A 24,914-nucleotide genomic window follows, 5' to 3' on the forward strand; every position below is an offset into this window, starting at 1 on the left:
CCCGCATTGAGCCCTTTTTCATTTTCTGTTGCAGGTGGTTGAAGAGAATGGAGTTCGGAAGGTCATCGTTATGCCACACTCGACTGAATTTCACCCCTCCATGCATCCCCCTCCTCCACACGTGCCCCATTACATTCACCCCCACCCTGCTTTGCTTCCCCACCCCCCTCATCCTGTGTACCCTCCGGTTCCAGGAACGGGAGAAATCCCACCTCAGTTCATTCATCAGCATCCACCACCACCTGCGCCTCATCTTTACCAAGATCAAGGTAAGGCATTGGCTGGAAAGAGGGGGGGGGAAGCAGAAGCAATCTTACCTCAAGCTCACCTGCATTCAGGTGGCCCAGAGCTTGATGCTTCCTTGACTGCATTGGCACCTGGACATTTTCAGAACCAATGCCGAATGTTTCTGCTCCTCTTGAGTTGGTTTCTTGTGTCCTTCTGGATGCAATAGAGTAACTCTACGTGAAGCATCCCAAGAGGCAACTGAACTTTTCTCGGACCACATATCTTAAAAGTTGCTGAGGTTGAAAGCTACCGGTCTAAAGGATTCACAGACTTTTGTCTCACCAACGTAAATTTAAAGGGATTGCGTTAAGTGCAACTATGCTGTTTGAAAGGGAGGGGGGGAAAAAACAAACCCAAAGGAATCAAAGCACCTAAGACAGTAGTAAAGATCATTTATCTATCCTCTATCTTGCCTTCATTTTGTGTCGCTCAAGGTGGCAGAGAAGATGCTTCCTATAAAGGAGAATATTTGTAGCTCGGGGTTGAAAGGAGGGGTCCTTGGTGCTCTCTGAGCTTGGCGGTTTTCTAGCAGACGTTTCATTACTCAAAGGAGGTAACACCATCAGTTGCTAGTAAGGAGTCCTTAGTAGCACTGAAGATGTTAGCTAGTTTGGGTAATGTTGTGATTCAGGGTCAGCCTGTGGGTTCGGCAGTTGGGTCGGATGATCCAGAGGAGGAGGAGGAGGAGGAGGAGGAGGAGGGGTTTGGAGAGCCTGCAGAGGACAGTTCTGAGGCTTCGCAGAGCTCTCAGCCAGGCCCCTCCCATCTGGTTACTACTCAGACCCAGCTGTGTGAGCCTGACAGCGTGGATGAAGATGACCCACAGCTGGCCCTGTTCAAGGACACCTGACGCAGGAGGCAGTCAATCAGGAGTAAACAGAGGAAGGCAATGGGGCACCTCGGAAGGAGGCAGAGAGAAGTCACGCCTTGAAACTGTTTAAAAGGGGAATGTGTGGGAGGGCTGGTTGCTGAAGGCAACCGTTTGAATAGCTCCTGTTTTAGTGGTTCGTATTTTGTTTTGCTCAGTTTGCTCTGTTTGGGATCTGTTTTGTGTAAATAAATTTGGCGGGCTTACTTCTAGCCTTTTGCTTTTTGTAAAGGGGTTGTCCCTGCCTTTTCTGCAGGGCCGGTAGTAGGCTGGAACAGAACAGGTAATGAAACGTCTGCCAGAAAACCAGCCAGCTCAGAGAGCACCAAGGACCCCTCATAATGCTTCCTCCTTTCCTTCTCCTGCAACAACTACTTGTTTACAGTACTAGCATGTCCTTAAGTCTGCAGCAACGTGTACTAGTTATATAATTCAGGTAGTCCTCTACTTGCGACCACAGTTCGCAAATTTCTGTTGCTAAACAAAACAGTCAAGTGTTTTTTGCCTCGTTTTACGACCTTTCTTGCCACACTTGTTAAGTGAATCCCGGCAGTTGGGTCACGTGATAAGTATGAACCAGTATGAACCAGTTGCCAAATGTCTGAATTTTGACCACGTGACCGTGGGGAAGCTGCAACGGTCGTAAGTGTGAACAATGGTTATAAGTCACGTGTTTTTCAGTGCCGCTGTGACTCTGAACAGTCACTGAATGAACCGTTGTAAGTTGAGGGCTGCCAGTGTGGCATTAATATTTAATAAAATCGTAGGATCCTATCTTTAATACCCTACCCTTACTCTTGTGCTTGTTCACAGTCTTTTTCCTCTTACCTAAAGTCATACAGACTCAATTTGTGTATGTGTGCATATGTTGCAAAAATAGGCCTGGTTGTTAGCGCCGTGAAGCATGTGCAGCTAATTTAGTATCTTTGATTCCGTGTCTGTCTAAGCCTTGAAGGCACTTAAGCACAACTCTCACAGTTGTGTTCCATCTAATGAGCATTTTCCCCTGCTTTTGTCTCTCTAGAGTCCCGTTCCCACGGCAGAGCAAATTTTGTTCAGCGAGACGAGAGGACTCTCAAAATGCAAGAACATTTGAAGAAGAGGCTAAAAGACCGGCAGGCGAGCGGGCATACGAATAACAAGGCCAGCAGCCCTCCTTCCTCACCTCATAAAGCCAACAGTTCCTCCAGCACCAACGTTCAGAACGGCTACGGAAAAGGACAGCAAGGCTCCTTGGGGCCAATCAAACAGAAGCATGTAGGAAAGACCCGGGGAAGCCCCATCCCTTCCGCTGATTCAGGGATGGGAGGTGCGTAAAATTTGGGGATGCGTGTGTGTGAAAATTGATGTACACATTAATAAATTGTGCATAAGCTGGGTGGAACCGTGTGGGAGTAGGCTGCCTATGAATTGGTAAAACCAACACGTCCCTTTCCTCCATGGGAAGGTAAAGAAATGCTGAAGTCTGCCTAGGCTACCCTAAGCTTCCTATGGTTTCCTTCATGGTTTACTAATAGCCCTTTTATGACTTTTGGACTTCAACTCCCAGAATTCCTGAGCTAGCCACCTATGATGTAGTGCTTAGGGGAGGGCAGGGCAGGGCAGGGCAGGGGTGGGGAGCTATAGCCCTTTCGTGACTTGTGGACTTCAGCTCCCAGAATTCCTGAGCCAATCATCTATGGTGTAGTGCGAGGGTCTTCAAATTTGGCAAATTTTAAGACTTGTGGACTTCAGCTCCCAGAATTCCTCATCCAGCCATTCCTCATCCAGCCATCCAGCCATCCACCTACCTACCTACCCACCCACCCACCCACTCACTCACCTATCCTATCTCTCTCTCTTATCTAATCTATCTATCTCTTTAATCTATCTGTTATCTATCTATCTATCTATCTATCTATCTATCTATCTATCTATCTATCTATCTATCATCTCTCTATCTATCTATCTCTTATGTAATCTATATGTATCTACCTATCTGTCTATCTCTTATGTAATCTATCTCTATCTCTATAATCAATCTAATCTAATATCTATCTATCTATCTATCTATCTATCTATCTATCTATCTATCTATCTATCTATCTATCATCTATCTATCTATCTATCTATCTCTTATCTAATCTGTCTGTCTGTCTGTGTCCGTCTACATGCCTGCCTACCATCTATCTACTCCTTTTTACCTGTTCTCAAACAGCAACTCCCAAGTTCAGTAGAATACACTAAACCTCTGTGCAGCCTGCAATTGTCACACACAATGGTCTTCCCATCAACCTGGAGATGTGTCTATTCAGAAGATGAAATGCTTCACTGCTGGGTTAAACTACCATGTTGTGACAGCACAGAAGCGAAGCTATTATTAAGTGGGGCACTGGAGTTCCCTGGGCCAAAGATATCGACATAATATAATTTGGCCTCATTGACTGCCCTACAAACAGCCAGTTCTCCAGTGAAAGAAAGGGGTCAGAAAGAAACACCCGTAATTACAGGTTCCTTTATTTCCATTGGCTTATTCAACCCTTTACATTAATTAGCCTTCTGAACTTTGAACCATGGAAGCCTCAAGCCGAAAAGCGAACATAAAATTACCTGAAAACCTTCGTATTTTTCCCCCTTTCAGTCATTTTAGCATTCTTAGTGCCGAAGTTTTGATCTTAATTAACGAGTGTGCTTCAAAGGGTTCCCAAGCATCACCTGGCACAGGGTGCATAGCCCGTCCTTTGAGGAAAGTTTGCTTATCGTTTGGTATGTGTCTAATCTCAAGAATTCACTCCCCCCCCCTTTTAGGAAAGTTTTCTAGTGAAAGGAAAGAGAATATTCTAAACCATATTTCTAAAGTGCAGGGAGTTATTCAAATTTTAAATACTAGAATTTTAAATTGGCCAAAGGCCATGCAAGATATATGCAAATTCTGGGTGGCATAGGGCAAAATAGAAGGAGGTCTGTGCCGTTCTCCTCCTCCTGAGCAGACTTGCAAACTTGGCAGATTCAGTGGTCAAAAACAAATAAGGCCAGTGAACTTTGCACAGCTTGTGTTTTGCTGGTTCTAACAACTTTTTATCTGTTGGTGCTGCAGTTAAAAAAAACACTTTACTGGGGATATTTGTTCTGTTTTCCCTTCACTGAATATGTTGTTGTATTTTTCCTCCTAGAATCTGACACAGAGTCTAGAAAATCTGAAGAACTCTTGAGCTTCAGTAAGCCTACTGTAAGTTGCAATAATTGATCAAGGGTGTGTGTGTTTGTGTGTGTGTGTGTGTGTGTGTGTGTGTGTGTGTGTGTGTTCGTTCTAATCTTCCCAAACCAAAGAAAGATAGAAAGGATTTAAAGTAATATCAAATTTGGTTTTCAATTCAATATCTTAAATATTACAAGTTAAACATGTCTGCAGACAAAATCATCCACGTGTGTAGATGTTTAAATAAAACAAGAAGTGGATGGAAAATGGAAGTGACTTAGCCTATAAGTTCAAGTAGGAAAAGATAAGGACAGGAATACACGACACCAGGGAATTCCACAAGATGAATCCAAAAGCAGGCTGGTGAAAGTAGCATCATATAGATCCAACCATGCCCTGTTATACCTTATACCCTATAGCAATAGCAATAGCATTTAGGCTTACAGTATATAACGATAGCAATGGCACTTAGACTTATATACTGCTTCACAGGACTTTACAGCCCTCTCTAAGCGGTTTACAGAGTCAGCATTTTGCCCCCCAACAATCTGGGTCCTCATTTTGCTGACCTTGGAAGGACGGAAGGCTGAGTCAACCTTGAGCCAATGAGAATCGAACTCCTGGCAGTGAGCAGAGTTAGCCTGCAATACGGCATTCTAACCACTGCGCCACCGCGGCTCCTTATATACCACCCCATAGCGCTTTATAGCACACACTGGGTGGTTTACAGTGTAGAAGCATTATTTGCCTATTGCCCCTGACAATCTGGGTCCTCACATTACCAACCTCGGAAGGATGGAAGGCTGAGTCAACCTTGAGCCCCATCAGGATCGAACTCTAGGCTGTGGGCAGAGTTAGCCTGCAGTTTTTGCACTTCACCACCAGGGCTCATGATGATGCTCCAGGCCTATCCAGTTGGGGCAGATGTAATGCATCATTTTGGGGGAAGCAGCAAAACAACCACAGACTGCCTGTTTTCGTATTGCAAATGGTAACCATCTTCCCTTTGGTTGTCCAAGATCTCTGAGATAGAGGCGCGTTCAGCAGTTATTTCTTGGAATGCCCCAGTTGCAGCCCAGAGCGAAGAAACGCAGAGTCTCACTCCTGAAGCCTTCACTTTTGAAGTAGCAGTTTCGAATAGCGGTAAAAATGGAAAATTTAAATCCGTTTACAGGTGAGTCCATTTCCGTAATTGAATGGCACAGCTTCTCTTAGCTGTTAACTCGGCGGGCCAGCGTCAATCAGGATTGTGTTTCCAGCATCATTTCCATGGAAGCAATTTTAAAAGTTGAGCTTATCTTGGCTTCTCCTGTTGAACTTCGAGCGCCAAATCCTGGAACTAAATTCTACGATTAGCTCGCAGGCCTAGTTTATATACTGTGCCACCCATCCTGCAAGCTGCAGGAAAGTCATTGTAAGCATGTTCTTATTTTTAGGATTTTCCCTCCTCTGTGCAAAAGGCAGAGGGATTTTGTGGCTCGTTATTTTCTTCGTTATGATCTAATGGTATCTTTTTTCTTTCTTCCCCCCCCCCTCCCCCCCTTACAGTGGTGAGGATGAAACTTTTACTCTATCTGAACTTAGACCGGCGACTGATTATCATGTCAGGTGGGCTTGGAAAGCAAAGGTTTATCAATATCAAGACAATAAAACAAAGACCACACAATCTTTTAAATTTGGGGTGGAGGTGAGGCCTTCCATCAAGGGGGTGCCGGGGACATGGGAATTGTCTTAGTGCCTGTAGAGGACGGATATTTTTTTTTGGTTTATTTTTAAACCTCCTTGTTGGGGGAACATTGTACCTTCTTGTCAAAATGAAAGTATAAAAGGCATTCAGGTTTAAAGTAGGTATTTTGGGTCTGGGGAATGAGGAGGAAGGGAGGGATCGAGCTGTAGGTCACTTCCAATGAATCTTCAAATAAGAGGACTATATTCCAAAGGAAGTTCCTTAAAACAGCTGTACGTCAGAGCCTTATGTTAACCGTGGTCTGTTTTTCCCAACTCTCAATGTCGTCGTATGTCGGTAACTTCCTTGGTATATTTTGTTTCATTGTATGCTTAGCATTTACTTATCTTTCCAAGTTTACCGGAGACTTTATACGCCCCCCTTTCAAAGCATTTTCCCATCTCAAACCTTGAAAATGAACACGTAAGGAGGAGTTAAAACAGAATTTTAAAAAAAACCAGGGTAAAACCGAGGCTTTGCTTTTAAGATGTATCTGTGTCTCTATTGACTTCATGCAGGGTTTCAGCCTCAGGTCATTCCACAAAGGAGTCTGTTTCAGAGTTGGTGAGTTTTACTACCGAGAGTTGCGAACCGGATCCTCCGGCGGCACCGAAAGTAGTCAACAAAACCAAAAACAGCCTGACTTTACAGTGGAAGGTAAGAAGGTTCTCTGTTGGTCATAACGGAGTTTTCAAAGGAAATCTGGATTTTTGCCCCCCACCCCCTTTGTAACGATGTTCCTTACGGAGCGACAACTTGGCTTTGAATGCATTCAGCTCACCTTTGTAGTGCACGCTCTGCGTAATAACTAAATATCAATATCAACTATGCCTGGGAGTGGGGGGGGGACAGTGGGGGGAGAAATACAGGTCTTAAAAGTATCCTGGAAATATAGATTTTATGTATTTATTGAACAAATTGATACAGCCACCCAACGTACACATAGGAGACTCTGGGTGGCTTGCAAAATTTTTAAAGTTTTAAAAATTCACCACATAATAAAATCCATTAAAGGAAGAAAAAAAACCTCCACCCCCAGATCAAAGCTGTTGGGGTGTTGCTTAATGAGGGTGTACTAAAATATAGCAATAGGTCAAAGTAAATATATGTTCTACTTCACAATGAGACTAAAGGAGAGTTCCACCGAGCTGTTAACGATGAATTGAGTGGAAGTTGCATGTTTTCCACCTTTTCTCAAAACAACGTAGGTTGGAGTTTACCTAAGTCAGATGTCAATCCACGTGTTAAATGTCCTTCAAGACATATAGGTAACCATTGACTTAGAGTTGAAGTCCACAAGTCTTAAAGTGGTCAGGTTTGAAGACCCCTGGCCAAAAGGTGTGATTTTTGTCAAGAGTGAGAAAACATGATTCATAAGTACAAAAGGGGCAGTGTTGGATTCACAACATCGAGATGCACATTTCACCTCCCGACTTCCTCAGCAGACACCCAGCTTGTAGAATGAAAATCCGTTTTATTTCATTATGTATCTGGAGAATGGGGGTGAATTTCATGTATTTCCCATTGGAATGAAGTACTGGGAATGGTTAAAATTAGGAGGTAATTTCCTCTTTAAATAGCCAAGCAAACTGACCTTTTTTCCCCCTCCCTTTTCACAGTGCTCCAATGACAATGGGTCCAAAATAACTAGCTACCTTTTAGAATGGGATGAGGTATGTTTCTTGTGTTTAATGAATTTATTGTGAGTCTTAATCATTCTGATACCTTGGTGCCAGACGTTGATGAAGACATTGGACTGCATTTGTGTAAAACTAACATAATAATAGGGACGTGGTGGCTCAGTGGGTTAGGACGCTGAGCTTGTCGATCAGAAGGTCGGCAGTTTGGCGGGTGGAATCCCGAGTGCCGCGTAGCAGAGTGAGCGCCTGTTACTCGTCCCAGCTTCTGCCAACCTAGCAGTTCGAAAGCACGTAAAAAATGCAAGTAGAAAAATAGGGACCACTACGGTGGGAAGGTAACAGTGTTCTGTGCACCTTTGGCGTCTAGTCATGCCGGCCACATGACCACGGAGATGTCCTCGGACAAGCGCTGGCTCTTCGGCTTTGAAACGGAGATGAGCACCGGCCCCTAGAGTCGGAAACGACTAGCACGCATGTGCGCAGGAACCTTTACCTTTACCTTTAACATAATACTAATGATGATGATGATGATAATGTTAGAAGGGACCTTGGAGGTCATCTAGTCCAACCCCCTGCTCAGGCAGGAAACCCTATACCATTTCTTCAATGCAACATTCAGAGATGGCTGGGTGTTGACGTCCGCCCATCTTAAAAGTTGCCAGAGTTGAGAAATTACTGACCTAATGGCTTTTCTGTGTGAAAATGGAGATGGAGATAGGGAGAGGGGGTCCGGGGGGAGGAGGAGGAAGAGGAGGAGGAGGAGGACTGTAAGCACCCTGTAAGCATCAGAGTTAACTGGATTTTTGAGAATTGTGTTATCCATCACTGGAGACTTAAGAACGGACTGGACAACCACTTGGGTTGAGTTGGGCACTCGGTCTCTAAAAGGTTCGCCATCACTGGCGTAGGGTCTCCCTAAGCAGAGGGTTGGACTAGAAGACCTCCAAGGTCCCTTCCAACTCTCTCATTCTGTTATTCTTTGAAAAGGGGAAGAGCGGAGCCTTCAAAGAATGTTACTACGGCCATCTAAAGCAGCACAAAATCACCAAGCTGTCCCCCTCTACCAAATACGCATTCAGACTGGCGGCCAAAAATGACATTGGCATGAGGTAAAAAAAAGGGAGGGGCATGTTACGTTCACCGTTTTCCTTGATGTTTGTCTTGCTCAGCGTCTTCCCTAACCCCCCTGTTTTGTTTGTGCCCTCCAGTGGGTTCGGCGAGACGTTGGCGTGCTTCACAATCGGAGTTGTCCCACCACCGCCCCTACCCCCGCAGCTGGCTAAAGCCGGAGTGAACTGGCTGTCACTAAAATGGGGCTCTCCAAATGGCACGTCTTCGGATGACTCTCTGACGTATATTTTAGAAATGGAAGAAGAAGGTTCGGTGAGTAGCTTTTGACTCCAGATCCTTGAGTTTAAGAGTAGGGAGAGAGAAGACTTGGAAGAGAGCAGCTGCCCTCTGGGGTGGATTGGAAGGTTGCCTAGTGAATAATTGCATTCTGTGCCATTCACCCATCCCGGAGGATCTGGTAGTCAACGAGCTCTTCTGAGAGTCATTTAACGTCTTCCCCTTAGAAGAAGAGGTGATAGCCGTGGCAGTAAACAGTAGAGTTGTGTAGTGCTTTGCATTCAGAGAAAAAAACTGGAGAGAATCTGATTTTATCAGGAATAATAGCTTTATCGAGCATGGGGAGGGGTGGCTAAAAGAAACACATTAAAATATTGGAAAATTGTTATTATTCCAGGTTAAGAAGTTGTTTTGGGAAATGTGTGATCTACTTGTTTTGAGAAAGGCAATATTTTCTAATAATCAAAGATGAAGTAATTTATATTATTATGACAAAGCTTCTGAAATATTTTATAACCTTACTTTGTACTACATTATGGTACTGTGCTTATTAATAACCAGTGGCTGGCAGGCAGGCTGGCTAGTGTCTCTGTCTGTCTGTCTGTCTGTCTCTCTCTCTCTATCTTTCTATCATCTGTCTATATACGATATATATCTAAGATATATCTACCTCTATCATCTGTCTATCTATATCTATCTCTATCATCTATCTATATATATCTACATCTATATATCTATAGCATCTATCTATATCATCCATCTATCTATATCATCTATCTATCTATCTATCTATCTATCTATCTATCTATCTATCTATCTATCTAGTTATCATCTATCTATTTATGGTAGATTTTCCCCCAATCTTTGAGATGAATGCAGATTCTTTAACTAGGAACACAAATCCATTCTGAATAATTACTGGGATTATGTTTTTTTTTTAAAATTACAATTGTCGTGAATTCATATATTATATAATCCTTGACTATAAGGTGGAAAGTTTACTAAGGAATATGTGAGTGGTGGACGTATCTTTTCTTTCTGCAGGATTATGGCTTCCAAGCAGGGTACAATGGAGATGAGCTTTCTTGCACTTTAAGTGACCTTAGAAGAAACACTTCCTACAAATTTAGGGTAGGTACCAAGTCCAGATGATCAATATAACCACATGCTGAGAAACACCTTATTCTACCCTAAAAACTGCTGAATAGTGAATTGTTCCTATAAACTAGGTGAAATATATGACCCCTTCAAGGCTCTAGGACAGGGTCTTCAAACTTGGCCCTTTTATGACTTGTGGACTTCAACTCCCAGAATTCCTCAGCCAGCGTGCCTGGCTGAGGAATTCTGGGAGTTGAAGTCCACAAGTTATAAAAGGGCCAAGTTTGAAGACCCCTGCTCTAGGAGAAGTTTAGACTTCTAGTCTAGTCGAATAGTGAGGAACCTGAGTAGCAGCAACTTTATAAGAGGGTTTTTTTTAAAAAAAATTCTAACGAGACACTGAGGTTGGAATTTGAGATTTTCTTTATGCAAAGCTGGTGGTGTTGACTTATGACACTTCTGTGAATCTCTCTATGCTGCCCAGTCTTCAGCTATCCTTTATTAGCTTGCAAAATATCTTGTTCATTGATTGGAAAATCATGAAGATTCTTGAGTCTGTGGAGTCCTTGGTGCTCTCTGACCTTGGTTGTTTGCTTGGGGATGTTGCGTTACCCAACTAGGTTGGCACACGAGCACTGACGCTATTACCTAGCTGAATAATGAAATATCAACAAGCAAGCAAGCAATCTCCGAAAGCACCAAGGACCCCACAGTTCAATCCTGAGCTACAAAGATCCTCTTCCTTTGACTTCTTCGATCTACCAAATTCCCCTTCCACCAACAAGTTCTGCAAGTCTTCTGTGACAGCCTTTCCTGGTTACTTTGTGCTCAACTTGATAACTGTTTTCTCATGTTATGAAGAGAGTAGGGTTATTCTACATGTGAATATCTTCTTTAGAGTCAGACCTGTTGCATTAACGTCTGTAGTCATGAAATGCTTCGAAAGACTGGTTCTCCAACATCTCAGGACATGCCTCCCACTGGATTTTGATAAACATCAATTTGCCTATAGGGGGAACAGGCCGACAGACGATGCCATAGCTACTGCTTTACACTCTGTAGCAAGTCATCTTGAGAAACCTGGAAGCTATGTCAGGATGCTTTTTGCTGATTATAGCTCGGCTTTCAACACCATTTTGCCGAGCACTCTCATCAAGAAGCTGACTGACTTGAAATTTTCCCCCTCCATCTGCAATTCAAGACTTTCTTAGGGACCGGTTACAAACAGTGAGGGTCGGGTCTGCTTTGTCCACCCCCCTGAAGCTTTGCACCGGCTCGCCACAGGGTTGTGTGCTTAGCCCATACCTGTACTCTTTGTACACATATGACTCTGTATCTTCTGACCCATCTACTGCAATAATTAAATTTGCAGATGATACGACTATGGTGGGTCTTATTACAGGTGGGGATGAGACAGCATACAGGGTGGAGGTACAAAAACTATCCATATGGTGTAGTAACAACAACTTGCACCTGAACATCGGCAAGACGAAAGAGATGGTGCCAGACTTCCGGAGGAAAAAGGAGGAACCTGCCCCACTTTACATCGGGGAGGACTGTGTGGAGAGAGTTTCCTCCTTTAAATTTCTGGGAGTCTACCTCTGCGAAGATCCGACCTGGAAAGTTAATACAACCCAGGTGGCCAGAAAGGCCCAACAGAGACTTCACTTTCTCAGGGTCTTGCGGAAGAACAGGGTAGAACAATGGCTAATGACCCTCTAGTACCGGTCTACTATAGAGAGCGTCCTCTCGTATGGTATTGTGGTTTGGTATGCTGGTCTGACAGCCGCGGATAGGAAAGTATTACAGAGGGTAGTGTTCTGAACCAGCCCTCTTCTGGCCTTGTAATAAGGCAAACCCCTATTCAGATAGAAGAGACTGGAGAGCGTCCAAGGCTAAAAGGCGTCTGCCAAGTTTTATTACTCAATTAACAAAAACACTAGAGCTTGTCTCCTCAAGCGGAAGAGTTGCTTTCAGCAACCAGCCCCTCCCCAAACACTCCTTTTATTGAGAGCTCAGGGCGTGGTCTCCCTGTGCCTCCTCCCGAGGAGTCCCACAGCCTTTCTTTGTTTGTTCCTGCCCGACTGCCTCCTGCGTCGGGCGTCCTTGAACAGGGCCAGCTGTGGGTCATCATCCTCCGCATTATCGGGCTCACGCAGCTGAGAAGAGGTCCCCGGCTGAGGGCTCTGCAAAGCCTCCAAACCATCATCAGCCGGTTCGTCTCCCTCCTCCCCCTCATCTGAGTCATCCGATACATCGGAGCCGGCTGTCGGACCCACAGGCTGGCCCTGAGTCACAACAGGTAGTGAGCACAGCACAAGACATTGTGGGCTGTCCCCTGACACCACTGGATGACCTCGCCAGGGCTCGCTGCCTTGGAAGAGTGAGGAAGATTCTCAGGGACGACTCACACCCTGGACGGTATCTCTTTACTCTCCTACCATCGAATAAGTGATACAGGAGTATAGCCAGCCGCACCAACAGGCTGAAAAACAGCTTTTATCCGTGGGCTGTTAGGCTTTTGAATGGGAAATAATTTTATAAACTTTATGCATAATTGACTTGCGAGGCCGGTGCGTTGTGCAGTTAGCTCACATGGTGTAATAAGATGGAGGGTTTGTTGTCACTGTAAGCTGGGGGGTGGGGGCACGAAGGGAGGCTCAGCCAACCTCAATGTATACATGGTTGTACTTTGACAATAAAGGTTCATTCATTCATTGTGTGGACTTTTACGTGTGTTTTTTTTTGTGGTACCTTGTAGGCCAGTAATGTACGAATGGCCTAGTGGAGAAATAGTTCCCAAAGGAGTTTTTACAAGAGGCAAGTGGGCTTCCTTTGTTTTTTTCCTCAAAGACTTAAGATGCTTCTCATCCAAGATGAAGTCTCAGAACTGAATAAAGTTTGAATGAGAAACGAAATGTCTTTCAAGTAAAAACAAGGAAAGTCCCAGTTGTCTTTCGAAGAAGCGCTTTTGGGACAACCGTGACCTGGATGACTTGAGAATCTCCACGGACGTTTAGTGGAGAAAGAGTTTTGAATCTTTGTTCCCCTGTATATAAAAGGCTCTGATGAAAAGAAAAAAAAATCGATGTACAAATGTTTAACTAAGTTTGTTCTCTTTTGTGATGGGACAGTTGTTTGCCCACAACACTGAAGGAAAAAGTGGGCCTAGCGAAGTTGTGGAGTACAGCACCTGCCCTGACAAACCTGGAGCTCCTAGTAAGCCCGCTGTCAAGGGAAAAATCCATTCCCATAATGTGAAAGTTACTTGGGGTAAGGAAACTTTATTCCTTTGCTGAAGCGCTCCTTTCTTCCCTCCCCTCTGCTCCCCAGCCTTAGTCCTTAGTTGTGGTGAATGGAAAGAGATGCATTCACGCTGTATTTTTTTTTCCTTGGTTCTGTAGCAAATTTCCAGGTTTTGCAGAACAAACCTGGGCTTAAATAAAAGGCAGTGCGTTGCTTTTTTGTAGATGAGGGCTAAATTGCTCAACCTTGAGCCTTCCTTTCTGAGCCCAGCTCTTTTGTTTGAAAACATATAGAAGCCATTGTTCAGGACAACACTCCTTAATATAATCCCCTTTCAGTCCCAGCAGTATGTTATTTGCAGTTAATTACCCTTGACTTAAAACTTTTGATTTTCTTTCAAGTTCTAAGCTGTTTTTTTGGGTTTTTTTTTTTGCATTTCTTCTTAAATTAGATCCACCGAAAGATACCGGAGGATCAGATATTTCTTCGTATATCTTAGAAATTTCCGAAGCCTCTCCTGGTAAGCGCCCGTGTGTTTCACCGGCCTGTATATATTTCTTAAAAAAAATATGGAATGAATCACCCTTTGAATTGATCAGTTAAAATAATTGGGACAGGCTGACGATAACCCCTTTGATTTCACGGTGTCTGCTTGAAGCCTTTATACAAAATCGTGTTACTGCAGATTCTTTTTTTGCATTTATTTTCAGCCCAGCGGCTTCTCCGTATTTATCTAGTTCTTCCAACAGTTTCGGTCCCGATTGTGGGGGTTCCTCCACAATAAAGACCAAATCATCCGCGAATGCTTGGAGTTTAAATATTTCTTTTTTAATTTCCAATCCTTTTATATGTGGTTCGTTTCTAATTATCCTCATTAGGGCCTCTAGCGTCAGTATAAATAGTAATGGGGATAAAGGGCATCCTTGTCGTGTTCCTTTTTGTATTTGAAATTTCCTGGTTGCTTCCCCATTTATTATTATTTTAGCTTCCTGATTAGTTTATATTGCAGATTCTTATTAACAAAGGGGATTGCTCTTTTTCTCACCGGAGAGAACAGTCAGGATCCACTTTTTATAGCACTTGAAGGTCTCTTCCCGTTGCAAAAGGAATTCTTTTTCCAGCCGTCTCCCGGGAATGGCTTGTGAACAGATCTTTCTTTTTCCTCGTTAGGCAGTAAATGGGAAATGGCCTATAAAGGTTCCACGAGAGAACATGTATGTGCTCATCTCAAGCCTGGGACTTCCTACAGGCTGAAGGTTTCTTGTGTTGGTAGAGGGGGACAAGGTCAGGTAAGGAGAAAAACATGCCTTGGGGAAAAATGCAAGTCAAGTTTTATGTTCTGTATTTGCTAGGTACAGTTGAAATTATGCTGCAGTTGGATTTTGGAAGGAGAAGGAACTGGGTGGATTGTCACACCTTACAAACTAACATAGTAGAATATAACAAATCTGAGTCTATGCTTGCAGTTAATTGCTTTGTTTTTACAACAGTCCTCAACTTACAACAATTCGTTTAGTAACCGTTTGAAGTTACAACGGTACTAAAAAAAAAGTGACGTATGCCCGTTTTTCACACTCTTCACAACTATGGCAGCATTCCCCCCCCCCCACGGTCACGTGATCAAAATCCAGACTTTGGGCAACTGACTCGTATTTATGACGGTTGCAGTGTCCCCGGGGAGGGTGTGTCTGCGTCACGTGTTCCTCTTTTGCGACCTACCGAGGAGCAAAGTCAATGGGGAAGCCAGATTCGCTTTGCAGCCACGCCCCTAACTTTTAACAACTGCAGGGATTCACTTAAACAAGCAAGAAAGGTCGTAAAATGGGGCAAAATTCACTTAATAAATGGCTCGCTTCATAACAGAAATTTTGGGCTCAATTGAGGTCGTAAATCGAGGACGACCTGTATTTGCATTTTTTGGGGGTGTGGCTTTTCTTGTGAGTTGGGTGGCCATCTGAACACGTTTTAAGTAAATCAGCAAGTGAGGTGTGATTTCTTTTTTAGCCATCCGACGTGCTCACTGTCCAGACCGCAGCTGTTCCCCCTGGGCCGTGTCGTCCTCCCTGCCTGGTTGGCAAACCCAAGCCTAAGGAAGTGACTCTGCAGTGGGGTAAGATCCCAAATCGTAAGAAAACGAGAGTATAAAAATGTATAAGTACCGCAATTCAATTAGAATGAAATGACGGTATAACCCAGAAGTGGTGCACTAACTCCCCCTATCCAGCCAAACCAGAGAATACTGGGGGGGTGTAGTTGAACACCCGCTTAAAAACATACAGGTTTTTTTTCCACCCTGGAAAATATGGAACTGCCTCAAAAATTCCCGTACCTTTCTTTCTCTCCAATAAATCTGGGACTAGATGTAGCTCATTATACTTTTAACAGCGACGTTTCTGTCCCCGGAGGTTTCGGAGCACAGCGAAATCCTATAGTTTGGGGAAATGTTAGAAAGGCCCAATAAAATTAAAGTGGCACTCTAAACAGAGTCACAAAAATCAAATAAACATTACAAAATAAATAAATAAACAGATTAAAAGGCATACCTCTCCCCCCCCCCCCCGGAATTGCTGCAAAGCTGGCTGAGTTGAGCCACAAGTATGGTGTGGAAGCATCTCTGCAGCTCTGCTTTGAAACTAGGGTTCCTTGTCCCCTCTTCTCCTTCAGTGTTATTTATGACTGCTGGAAAAACAACAACAACAACAGAACAGCAACAAGCAAAACATAAGACCGAAATAATCTCTCTGTTACCTGGTTAAATATAATCTTCCTGATTATTTTGCATAAGAATATACCTATTCTGTCAACTTTGCTGATACGGGAGGAGAACAGCTGATCAGATAGGTTAAGAGATCTTGGATTCCACTTAGTTAGTTAAGAAAGTTAAGTTAGAACAATTAACCAGTGGAACAACCCGCCTCCAGAAGCTGTGAATGCTCCAACACTGGAGGTTTTTAAGAAGAGACTGGACAGCCATTTGTCTGAAATGGTATAGGGTTTCCTGCCTGAGCAGGGGGTTGGACTAGATGACTTACAAGGTCCCTTCCAACTTTATTATTATTATTATTATTATTATTATTATTATTATTATTATTATTATTATTATTATTATTATTATTATTATTATTATTATTATTATACGGAAATGTTCCTCAAAACAGATGGGGACGCTTCTTTTTGTCAACTTAACGTAAAGAAAGAGAGAAGATGGGGAGGGAGAAAAACAACAACAACCCGGGAAGGCCAAATGCCCTTAGCCTTTTCTGATTTTCGTAGAGTTGTGTTAGAATGCACTCCCTCTGCACAGTGCGGATCCATTACAGTTGCGTTTTTCAAACTTGGCAACTTGAAGCTCCAATATCCAGAATTCCCCAACCAGCAGCACTAGAGCTTTTTTTTTTTTTAAACAGACGACTCTTGTCAAATGAAACAATGAATTGGTGGTCTCTCTGGACTGAATTTTCCATAGAAGCAGCCAACGTGGCGAAGCATCCTCTAAAAGCAGTTTGTTCACGGTCCTGTCCTGTCTTGCAGATCCTCCTTCAGTAGATGGGGGCTCAGAGGTATCAGAATACCTTCTGGAGATGGCAAACGGCGACCAAGAAGAACGCCGGCAAGCCTACCGTGGCCACGCTTTGGAATGCACCGCGAATGGTCTTCTTCCTGGGCGAACGTACTGCTTCTGGATACGGGCAGCCAATAAAGCAGGGGTAGGCATTTTTCGGGTGGTGGTGGTCTATAAATGGTTTGTTGAAAGCCATGTTTTTCAAGCTTGGCAACCTTCAAGATGGGTGGACTTCAACTGCCCGATGGCCCAGCTAGCTGGGGAATTCTAGGTCCACCCATCTTAAAGTTGCCAAGTTTGCCAAACCTCTAGTTTAAAGCCTCTGCTGGCGCAACACTTGTATAAATTGTTCAGGGACAATCTGGAAACCCAAGTCTCGAACTCTGAATGGCTGGGTAGAAGTAAAGAGTTATATGCTTTTTCCAAACGTTTTAATTAGAACCCGGGAGAATTTTGGAGCCTTCTCAGGGACGGAGAGGCTGAGCATGACCCGGTGTCTTGGAGAAGACTTGGTCTACTGTTATTAAGGAACTCCACATTCTGTTTTCCCTGATATAAGTGGGAAATTTTAGCTCCTGTACAGGAGAAAGAAAAACAGTGGGAGAAAAAAAAATGAGCTTCTCGATTCCTTCCCCCCCCCACTTTCCCAACAGTTTGGCTGTGGGAAGAAAAGGGCGGTGAAGGTTGGGTCTTTATGGAGCTAGCATTCCTCAGATGACGACTACGTTAGGATCCCTAGATTTGAGCAGGGCTTTCCTTAATGGTTTTCACCTTGATGGTCTTAAAGGAGTATGTTGCGCCAGGTCAGAGGGGGCCTAGCAGGTAGTCCAAAATTATCAGATTTGGGGTGCTGCAGATCCATCTATCCAGCATAGATTTCTCTTTCATATATCTTAATCCTCTTATACACCGATAAGATTTTACCGACAGCATTGCAGACAAAAGTGTATCCCTTTGACCTAACGTCTTCAAATATTATTGGAGCAGAAGAAGATTAGGAACGGAGCAGTGCCTGCCTGCACTGTGAAACTAGCGTACGAGCTGGGCCTAAATCAAGGCCAGAAACTAAATTTGGTGGATTTGTTGAAGGTGGAACAATCTTGTTCGCCAAACTGGGAGAATTTGTCGGGAAGCCACACTGATGTGGTCCATCTGTCGGCATGTTTATAATTTTGTGGTACTCTTTCCTTACAGCTCGGCCCTTACTCAGAAAAGGCAGAGATTTCTACAGCTCCAGGGCCCCCCGATCCATGTTCCACCCCCCTCTTAACGTGCAAAAGTGCTACTTGTATAGTAGCTACATGGGAGGTAGGTGGAGGTGGTTTTTTTGCCCCTTTTCCTTCCAAATAAATGCAATAAATACATTTTTGTAGGAAGAGTATTCTATGAATCAAAAACTAAGGACTCTTCACAGAGTTTATGGTTGGCCAGCTGTTGCAGCATGCTTTGGGGACATTCCAGAGCTTTTTTCTTTTCTCCATGTTGGAAGCACTGAAATGCTTCCGAGGCGAAAGGATTTGCCGGTGACATCACCGTTGCCAGGCGGGTGCCCAGTCGGGGGCTTCTTTTGCTCCCCTGAGAAGTTGCCCACTGAAGTGGTACCCATTTATCTAATTGTGGTCGCCCGCTTTTGAACTGCTGGGTTGGCAGGAGCTGGAGCGTGCAACGGGAGCTCAACCTGCCCTGCAGCAGCAACGGGTCTCAAATGCCAGCCTGACGGTCATCAGCCCCGTGTTCCAGCCTTGTGAGCCGCCCCACTCCAAACAATAAAAAAAATAAAAATCCAGAGCTCAGATTTTGGGAACGAGACTCGCTTTCTCTTTCGGTCTCCTTTAGCGTTCCTTGTCATGTGCCACTCCATATCTGTGCTTGCAGCGCTCTCGAATGACCTCTGTGACATTTCTTATTCCTTTGCAAATTTGTGATCCTTGGGAATGTCCCCCAAACGCAGGACTATGGTTTAGGGTTCGCTAGCGTCACATTTTCCAGGTACTTAAGGCAGTAGATGGAGTAATCCTAAAGTGAAGCTGTAAACCGGGGTCCCCAACCTATGGGCCGTAGCCCGCTACTGGGCCCTGGCCTACTGGCCACCAGGCCGCGGGACAGGCTGACCAGTGCGCACACTTGTGTACGCACATTCACCCCCACTCGTGCTAACGTCCACGGACCTGTTTGAGCATGCGTGCGGGGCTAGCAGCGGCAGCTAGGGCCTGCATGCCTACGCAAACAGGGCTGCTAGTCCTGTGTGGGTTTGCACGGCCCTGTTCCCGCGCGCGTGCAAATTTCCCAACTGCTTCCTTTCCCTCTGGGCTGCCAGCATGAAAAGGTTGGTGACCTCTGCTGCAAACTGCGAAATAACTGCTCAATGAACTGAACAGGGCAGAGCACACCCAAAATAGACTTTGCTAGAGGAGAAAATCTTCCAAGTCTTATCTTTTGATGACCCACAAGGGTGTCTGAAGGTGCTTTTCCTACTGTTGTCAGATAGGGACTTTCTGAAAGAAGTTGAGGGCCTTCTACTTTCTTCTAGCAGGCCCTCTTTTGTAGAACGTCTGAATTGCAATCCCACATCAATAAATAGAAAGCGCCATAGCCATCAACTATGACAGGGGTCCCCAACTCCCAGTTTTTGGACCAGCACTGGGCTGCGCCATGCCGGGAACCGGTCTGCACAAACAAGCCAAACCCCATCCGTGGGATGCAGGCAGCACACAAAACCACACACCCTCCGGGCCGTGGAAAACCCTCTCTCTACGGAACCCGTCCCTGGTGTGGCCAAAAGGCTGGGGACCTCTGTTCTACGAAATTCATCTGCAGTTTATGAATGCAAATGTTAACTCCTAAACCTTTTCTTTCTAATTTCTCCAAGAGCCCACCCTGTAATGGGGCAGATATTAGTGAATACAGACTAGAATGGGGACAAATGGAAGGATCTATGCATGTAGCCTACACCGGCCCTCTGCTGTGCTACGAAGTGAAGGGGCTTTCTCCTGCAACTACTTATTATTGCAGAGTACAGGTATGTAAGCGTAGATTTGGGAGGCAGCATTGTTGTTTTTTTCCTGAAATTTGAAAACATCACATTACGTTAAAAGGCCCTGAGCCTTTAGCGAGGAAAATAAATGGGATTTTTTCAGTGAAAGCCTGAAACATCTTAAATGATTCATTGCTGTGCAAAAATAATAATGGATACTGTTGTTTTTACCCTAACCGAGGCTTGGATCCTTACATTTCTTGGAATGCAGTGTAACCGAATTCCATATTTTGAAGAATTATCTATGGAGATTCTCCGTCATCCAGGTTAAGGCTGTCCCAAAGGTGCTTTTTCAAGAGACAACTGGACTTCCTTTGTTTTGAAGATGTTTCACTTGTCATCCAAAAAGCTTCTTCCGTTCTGACTGAATGGAAGGATTTATAGGAGAACAAACCCATCAGGAGAAGATTCAGCAGTCCATCTGCATTTAAAAGACAAAGGCCGCCCTTCTGAAGACAGCAAAGTCCACATTTTGGACAGAGAGGACCGCTGGTTTGAAAGAGGGGTCAAAGAGGCCACATCTGTGTCAAAATTGAACAGTCCTCTCAGCAGAAGGAGTATGGGATACGGCATCATCTGTCTCTTGTCTACAACACAGTCCTTTCAACAGTTGCAAGAAGGCTCCACACCCATTTGCACTATTCAGGTGACCCTAAAGGACACAGATAAGCCTCCAAGTTTCCTTAAGGACTCTTAAAAGAATGCAGATGACCAGCTATCCACAAGGAATATAAATCCTTCCGTTCCCCACCATCCAGTCAGAGCTGAAGAAGCTTGTTGGATGAGAAGCGAAATGCCTTCAAAGAAAAACAAGAAAGTCCAGTTGCCTCCTGAAAAAAAAAGCACCTTTGGGACACATTTTGAGGAATAACTTTTGACGGGTTCACCAAACCATAGTTGTAATGATAAAAGTCTCTTTCTAAGTCAAATTTGATTTCTAGTGATTTCGCGAATGTATTCATGCTAGATTTTTGGCAACAGATGTGTCTAAAAATCCCCCCCCCGAGATATTTTTTTTGAACTCATTTAAACCTGTAGCGCTAGGATTTTCTGAAACTCCCGTTTTTTTCTGCAATTTTTTTTTAAAACAGCAACATACCCGTCAGAATCAATCAGGTGCTGCCATCTTGTGTAGCAAAAATGTATTGCTGTTATAGAATACAAACATTTAAGAGAAAAAGACTTCAGTCAAAGAGAAATTCGGTATGTCAGTGTGTCATTAAACGAGATGAAAAACCATGTTTTTCACAATACCGTTATATTTTCAGATCTCTTCTGCAGTAATCTTAGTAGGACTGTAAAACATTGGAAAACTTATTTCAGCTGTACTTCTTTTCAATGGTTCTAGCGTGAAGTTAACACCACCCAATGTCTGCATTTCAATTCAGAGTTAAATAAAGCTTCATGATAAAAATAGCGGATTGTATTTCTTCCATGGACAATCGTGTAATCTCAGAGAGTAATACTTCTTCTCTTTTGTGGCCTGGATCAGTGTTTCTCAAATCTCAGCAACTTGACAGTGTGTGGACTTCAACTCCCAGAAGCTGATGGCTTTTGCAAAGTTCTGGGAGTTGTCGCCGAGAGTGAGAAACACTGGCTTAGAGCAATCTCAGTTGCTCACGCAGCTGGCTTTTTAGCCAGTTTACCGAACTCCTTTCTAGGATGGTTGTTCTTACTATTATTGGTTTGGTTATTTAGGATTAAATGCACATCCAGAGGTGGGGTGGGTGTGTTTGCTAGGCGGGGTTTAGGAGAGTTAAAAACCCAAACATCTGGAGAACCTTATGTGGAGGAAGCCAGAAGCAGATGCTTGAGACTTGACACTTTTTCTTCACGCTTCTCTCTTGGGTTTTTTCTTTTTCCAGGCTGTGAATCTGGCTGGTGCTGGATTGTTTGGGGAAATAAGCACAGTGACTACACCGGCTTCTGTGCCAGCAGCGGTGGCCGTGTTGAACTTGCTGGAAGAAGATCAGTTGGAAGGTCTTCCCCTCTCCACGTGCCTTGCTCTTCTCTGGGAGGAACCTTGCTGCCATGGGGCAGAGATCATCGGCTACCACATAGAGTACGGGGAGAAACAGGTCTTAACAGTCAACAGAGTCACAAGCCATGTTCTGGAGAACCTGCAACCTGACACTTTCTACAGGTGACTGGCAATTCTTCGATCGCAGCAGAGAGGGTTGGACGGGGCCAGCTCGTGTCTCTTCAGCTTTTTAGTCATTAAATTTGTATGCTGCCCATTTCACTGTCAAGCGACTCTGGGTGGCGTACAATTGTATCTACAGGTCATCCTTGACTTAACAACGGTGTGTTTAGTCACCGTCCAGAGTTAGAACGGCACTGGAAAAAGTTGACTTACGACCGGTTTTTCACACTTATCACCGCTGCAGCCTCTCCATAGTCACATGATCAAAACCACCGCAGCATCTCCATGGTCACATGAGCAAAATCCAGGTGCTTGGCAGCTGGTTCGTGTTTATGACGGTTGCAATGTCCTTACGTTGCTCCTCCTTTTTGTGACCTTCCGACATGCAAAGTCAGCAGGGAGGCCAGATTCCCTTCACCAGCGTGATTGCTCCGGCAATTCACTTAAATCCCTTTGCAAAATAAAGGTCCTAAAACGGGCCAAAATTCACTTAGCAACAGAAATGTTGAGCGCAGTCATCATAATCCGAGGGCTCCCTTTAAATCAGCAAAGATTCATTTGTGCATTCCACGCCTGTAAGTCTTCCTCTCATACAAGTGACTCTGGGTGGGTGGTCTTCTCCTAACGCCAGCTTTTTCTCTTTTTTCACTCGCTGATAGAATTCGAATTCAGGCCTTCAACAGTCTGGGAACCGGTCCTTTCAGCCCATCCATTAAAGCGAAAACGAAGCCTTTACCTCCAGGTCCTCCCCACCTGGAATGTGCGGTCTTCAGTTACCAGAGCCTTAAGCTGAAGTGGGGTGAAGGTCCTAGCAGAGCTTTAATTGCCAACCCCACCCAGTTCAATTTACAGATGGAAGACCGGCTGGGCAGGTGAGATAAAACGGGAATATAGGTTACAGAGCAGGAAGGTTTCTTTGAAGTGGCAGCTCAAGATTTAGAGAAACAATAACGACCCAACTCTCTCGTGCATGGAGAGCAAATGAAAAGACACATTTGCTCACTTAACTTCAGTGTCTTCAGGGAGGTTACTTATATTGCCGTAATACTCGCAAAAAAAAATTTTTTTTTTGAAGTTCCCATCATCTAATTGAATGCCTTGGGCTACGCTCCTATTCCCTTAGATGTGCCACAGATATTGAATAGCGTAATCAAGGATATAAAAGAATTACAAAGTTGGAAGAGATCCCCTGTTCAATCAGGAGATCCTATATCAGATCCCCAACCTTTTGGGCACCAGGGACCGGTTACGTGGAGAAAGGTTTTTCCGCAGATCGGAGGGGGCGTGGTTTTGTGTGCTGCCTGCATCCCAAGGATGGGGCTTTGCTTGTTTGTGCGGACCGGTTGCTGGCATGCTGTGGCCCAGTACTGGCCCACGGACCAGAGGTTGGGGACAAACAGCTGTCCAATTTCTTTTTACGTGAATACATTCAGTTGATAGGAAGAGAAAGCCAGCACATCAAAACTCAAAGATCTGATTAAGTGCACTTATTTGAGATTTATTTCTCTGCCACTTGCCATTAACAAACAAACAAACGCTCCACAGCTGCCATGACAAACTGATGAAAGTAAATATTTATGGGGAAATAGTCTCCATGGATGATGCGCACCTAATAAATCTTGCTGGAGCGTGATCTTTTAGAGATTTTTGTCCTCAGAATGTGGCACAGTCTTTGCCATTTGCTGATAGGCAAAAGTCCGTGTGCGGTTTGCAAAGCTGGTGACAGCTGCCCTGGTCAAATTTAAGCTAGCAGTGATGCGTCACGCACTGTCAGACAACAGTGGCTGTTTTTAGCCCATGCTGTGAACATGAATAGGACTCGAACAACTTTTGGGTTTAATTGACCGAATCGGGAATGCTTAAGTAACTTAAGCAAATAATTGTTTTACTCTTTGGAATTTAAAGGAGGTTATTTTTGATACACCAGACCTTTTAAAAGAAATTCACCTGCATGATTGGTGGGTGGTCCCAAAGGTGCTTTTTCAAAGAGCAGCTGGGCTTTGTTTTTTGATTGGCGGGGCGGGGTGTGTGTGTCAGAGTACTTTCAGACCTTTTCTCTTCCCAATTTCAAGGTTCATCACTGTGTACAATGGGCCTTGCCACACCTATAAAGTGCAGCGGCTGAGTGAGTCTACAGCATACTATTTTAAAATCCAGGCATGCAACGATGCAGGCGAAGGGGACTTTTCCGAAGTTTACGCATTTGCCACAACCAAATCACCACCGCCTGCCGTGAAAGGTGAGGGGCGTTTAGCATATATTAATGGTGTTCATAAAATGGAACCAGATTTGACCCCTTAAAAGGAGGGCTTCTTCAATGCATAAAAAGGTAAAGGTTCCCCCGCACATGCGTGCTAGTCGTTTCCAACTCTAGGGGCCGGTGCTCATCTCCGTTTCAAAGCCGAAGAGCCAGCGCTTGTCCAAGGACGTCTCCGTGGTCATGTGGCCGGCATGACTAGACGCCAAAGGCGCACGGAACGCTGTTACCTTCCCACCGGAGTGGTCCCTATTTTTCTACTTGCATTTTGACGTGCTTTCGAACTGCTAGGATGGCAGAAGCTGGGACGAGTAACAGGCGCTCACTCTGTTACGCAGCACTCGGGATTTGACCCGCCAAACTGCCGACCTTCCGATCGACAAGCTCAGCGTTCTAACCCACTGAGCCACCACGTCCCTTATTTCAATGCATAAGTGTTCGCTTATGCTTTGATAAATGATACTTAAAAATATAGGGGGTTTTTTGCCAGCCCAATATAGTTTTGAAAGAAATGAGACTTGATTTAG

General features: G+C 44.4%; 1 protein-coding gene across 4 annotated transcripts in view; it reads left to right on the plus strand.

Moving 5' to 3' along the window:
* Window positions 1–24,914, plus strand: part of LOC308673328 (fibronectin type-III domain-containing protein 3a-like) — a 60,262-nt gene that overhangs the window by 30,121 nt on the left and 5,227 nt on the right. For all 4 annotated transcript variants that reach the window (XM_081336928.1, XM_081336930.1, XM_081336929.1 and 1 more), the window contains exons 5-24: window positions 35–269; window positions 2,181–2,465; window positions 4,309–4,364; window positions 5,354–5,508; window positions 5,883–5,942; window positions 6,579–6,717; window positions 7,680–7,733; window positions 8,688–8,809; window positions 8,909–9,083; window positions 10,092–10,178; window positions 13,280–13,418; window positions 13,843–13,911; window positions 14,562–14,680; window positions 15,396–15,501; window positions 16,923–17,098; window positions 18,148–18,261; window positions 19,823–19,972; window positions 21,853–22,130; window positions 22,790–23,002; window positions 24,203–24,369. In XM_081336928.1, the coding sequence (XP_081193054.1) occupies window positions 35–269; window positions 2,181–2,465; window positions 4,309–4,364; window positions 5,354–5,508; window positions 5,883–5,942; window positions 6,579–6,717; window positions 7,680–7,733; window positions 8,688–8,809; window positions 8,909–9,083; window positions 10,092–10,178; window positions 13,280–13,418; window positions 13,843–13,911; window positions 14,562–14,680; window positions 15,396–15,501; window positions 16,923–17,098; window positions 18,148–18,261; window positions 19,823–19,972; window positions 21,853–22,130; window positions 22,790–23,002; window positions 24,203–24,369 (2,899 nt within the window). The remainder of the gene's footprint in view (window positions 1–34; window positions 270–2,180; window positions 2,466–4,308; window positions 4,365–5,353; window positions 5,509–5,882; window positions 5,943–6,578; window positions 6,718–7,679; window positions 7,734–8,687; window positions 8,810–8,908; window positions 9,084–10,091; window positions 10,179–13,279; window positions 13,419–13,842; window positions 13,912–14,561; window positions 14,681–15,395; window positions 15,502–16,922; window positions 17,099–18,147; window positions 18,262–19,822; window positions 19,973–21,852; window positions 22,131–22,789; window positions 23,003–24,202; window positions 24,370–24,914) is intronic.

This window comes from Vipera berus (genome assembly GCF_964194415.1).
Source record: "Vipera berus genome assembly, chromosome: 11".
In the NCBI taxonomy this organism is placed as follows: Eukaryota; Metazoa; Chordata; class Lepidosauria; order Squamata; family Viperidae; genus Vipera; species Vipera berus.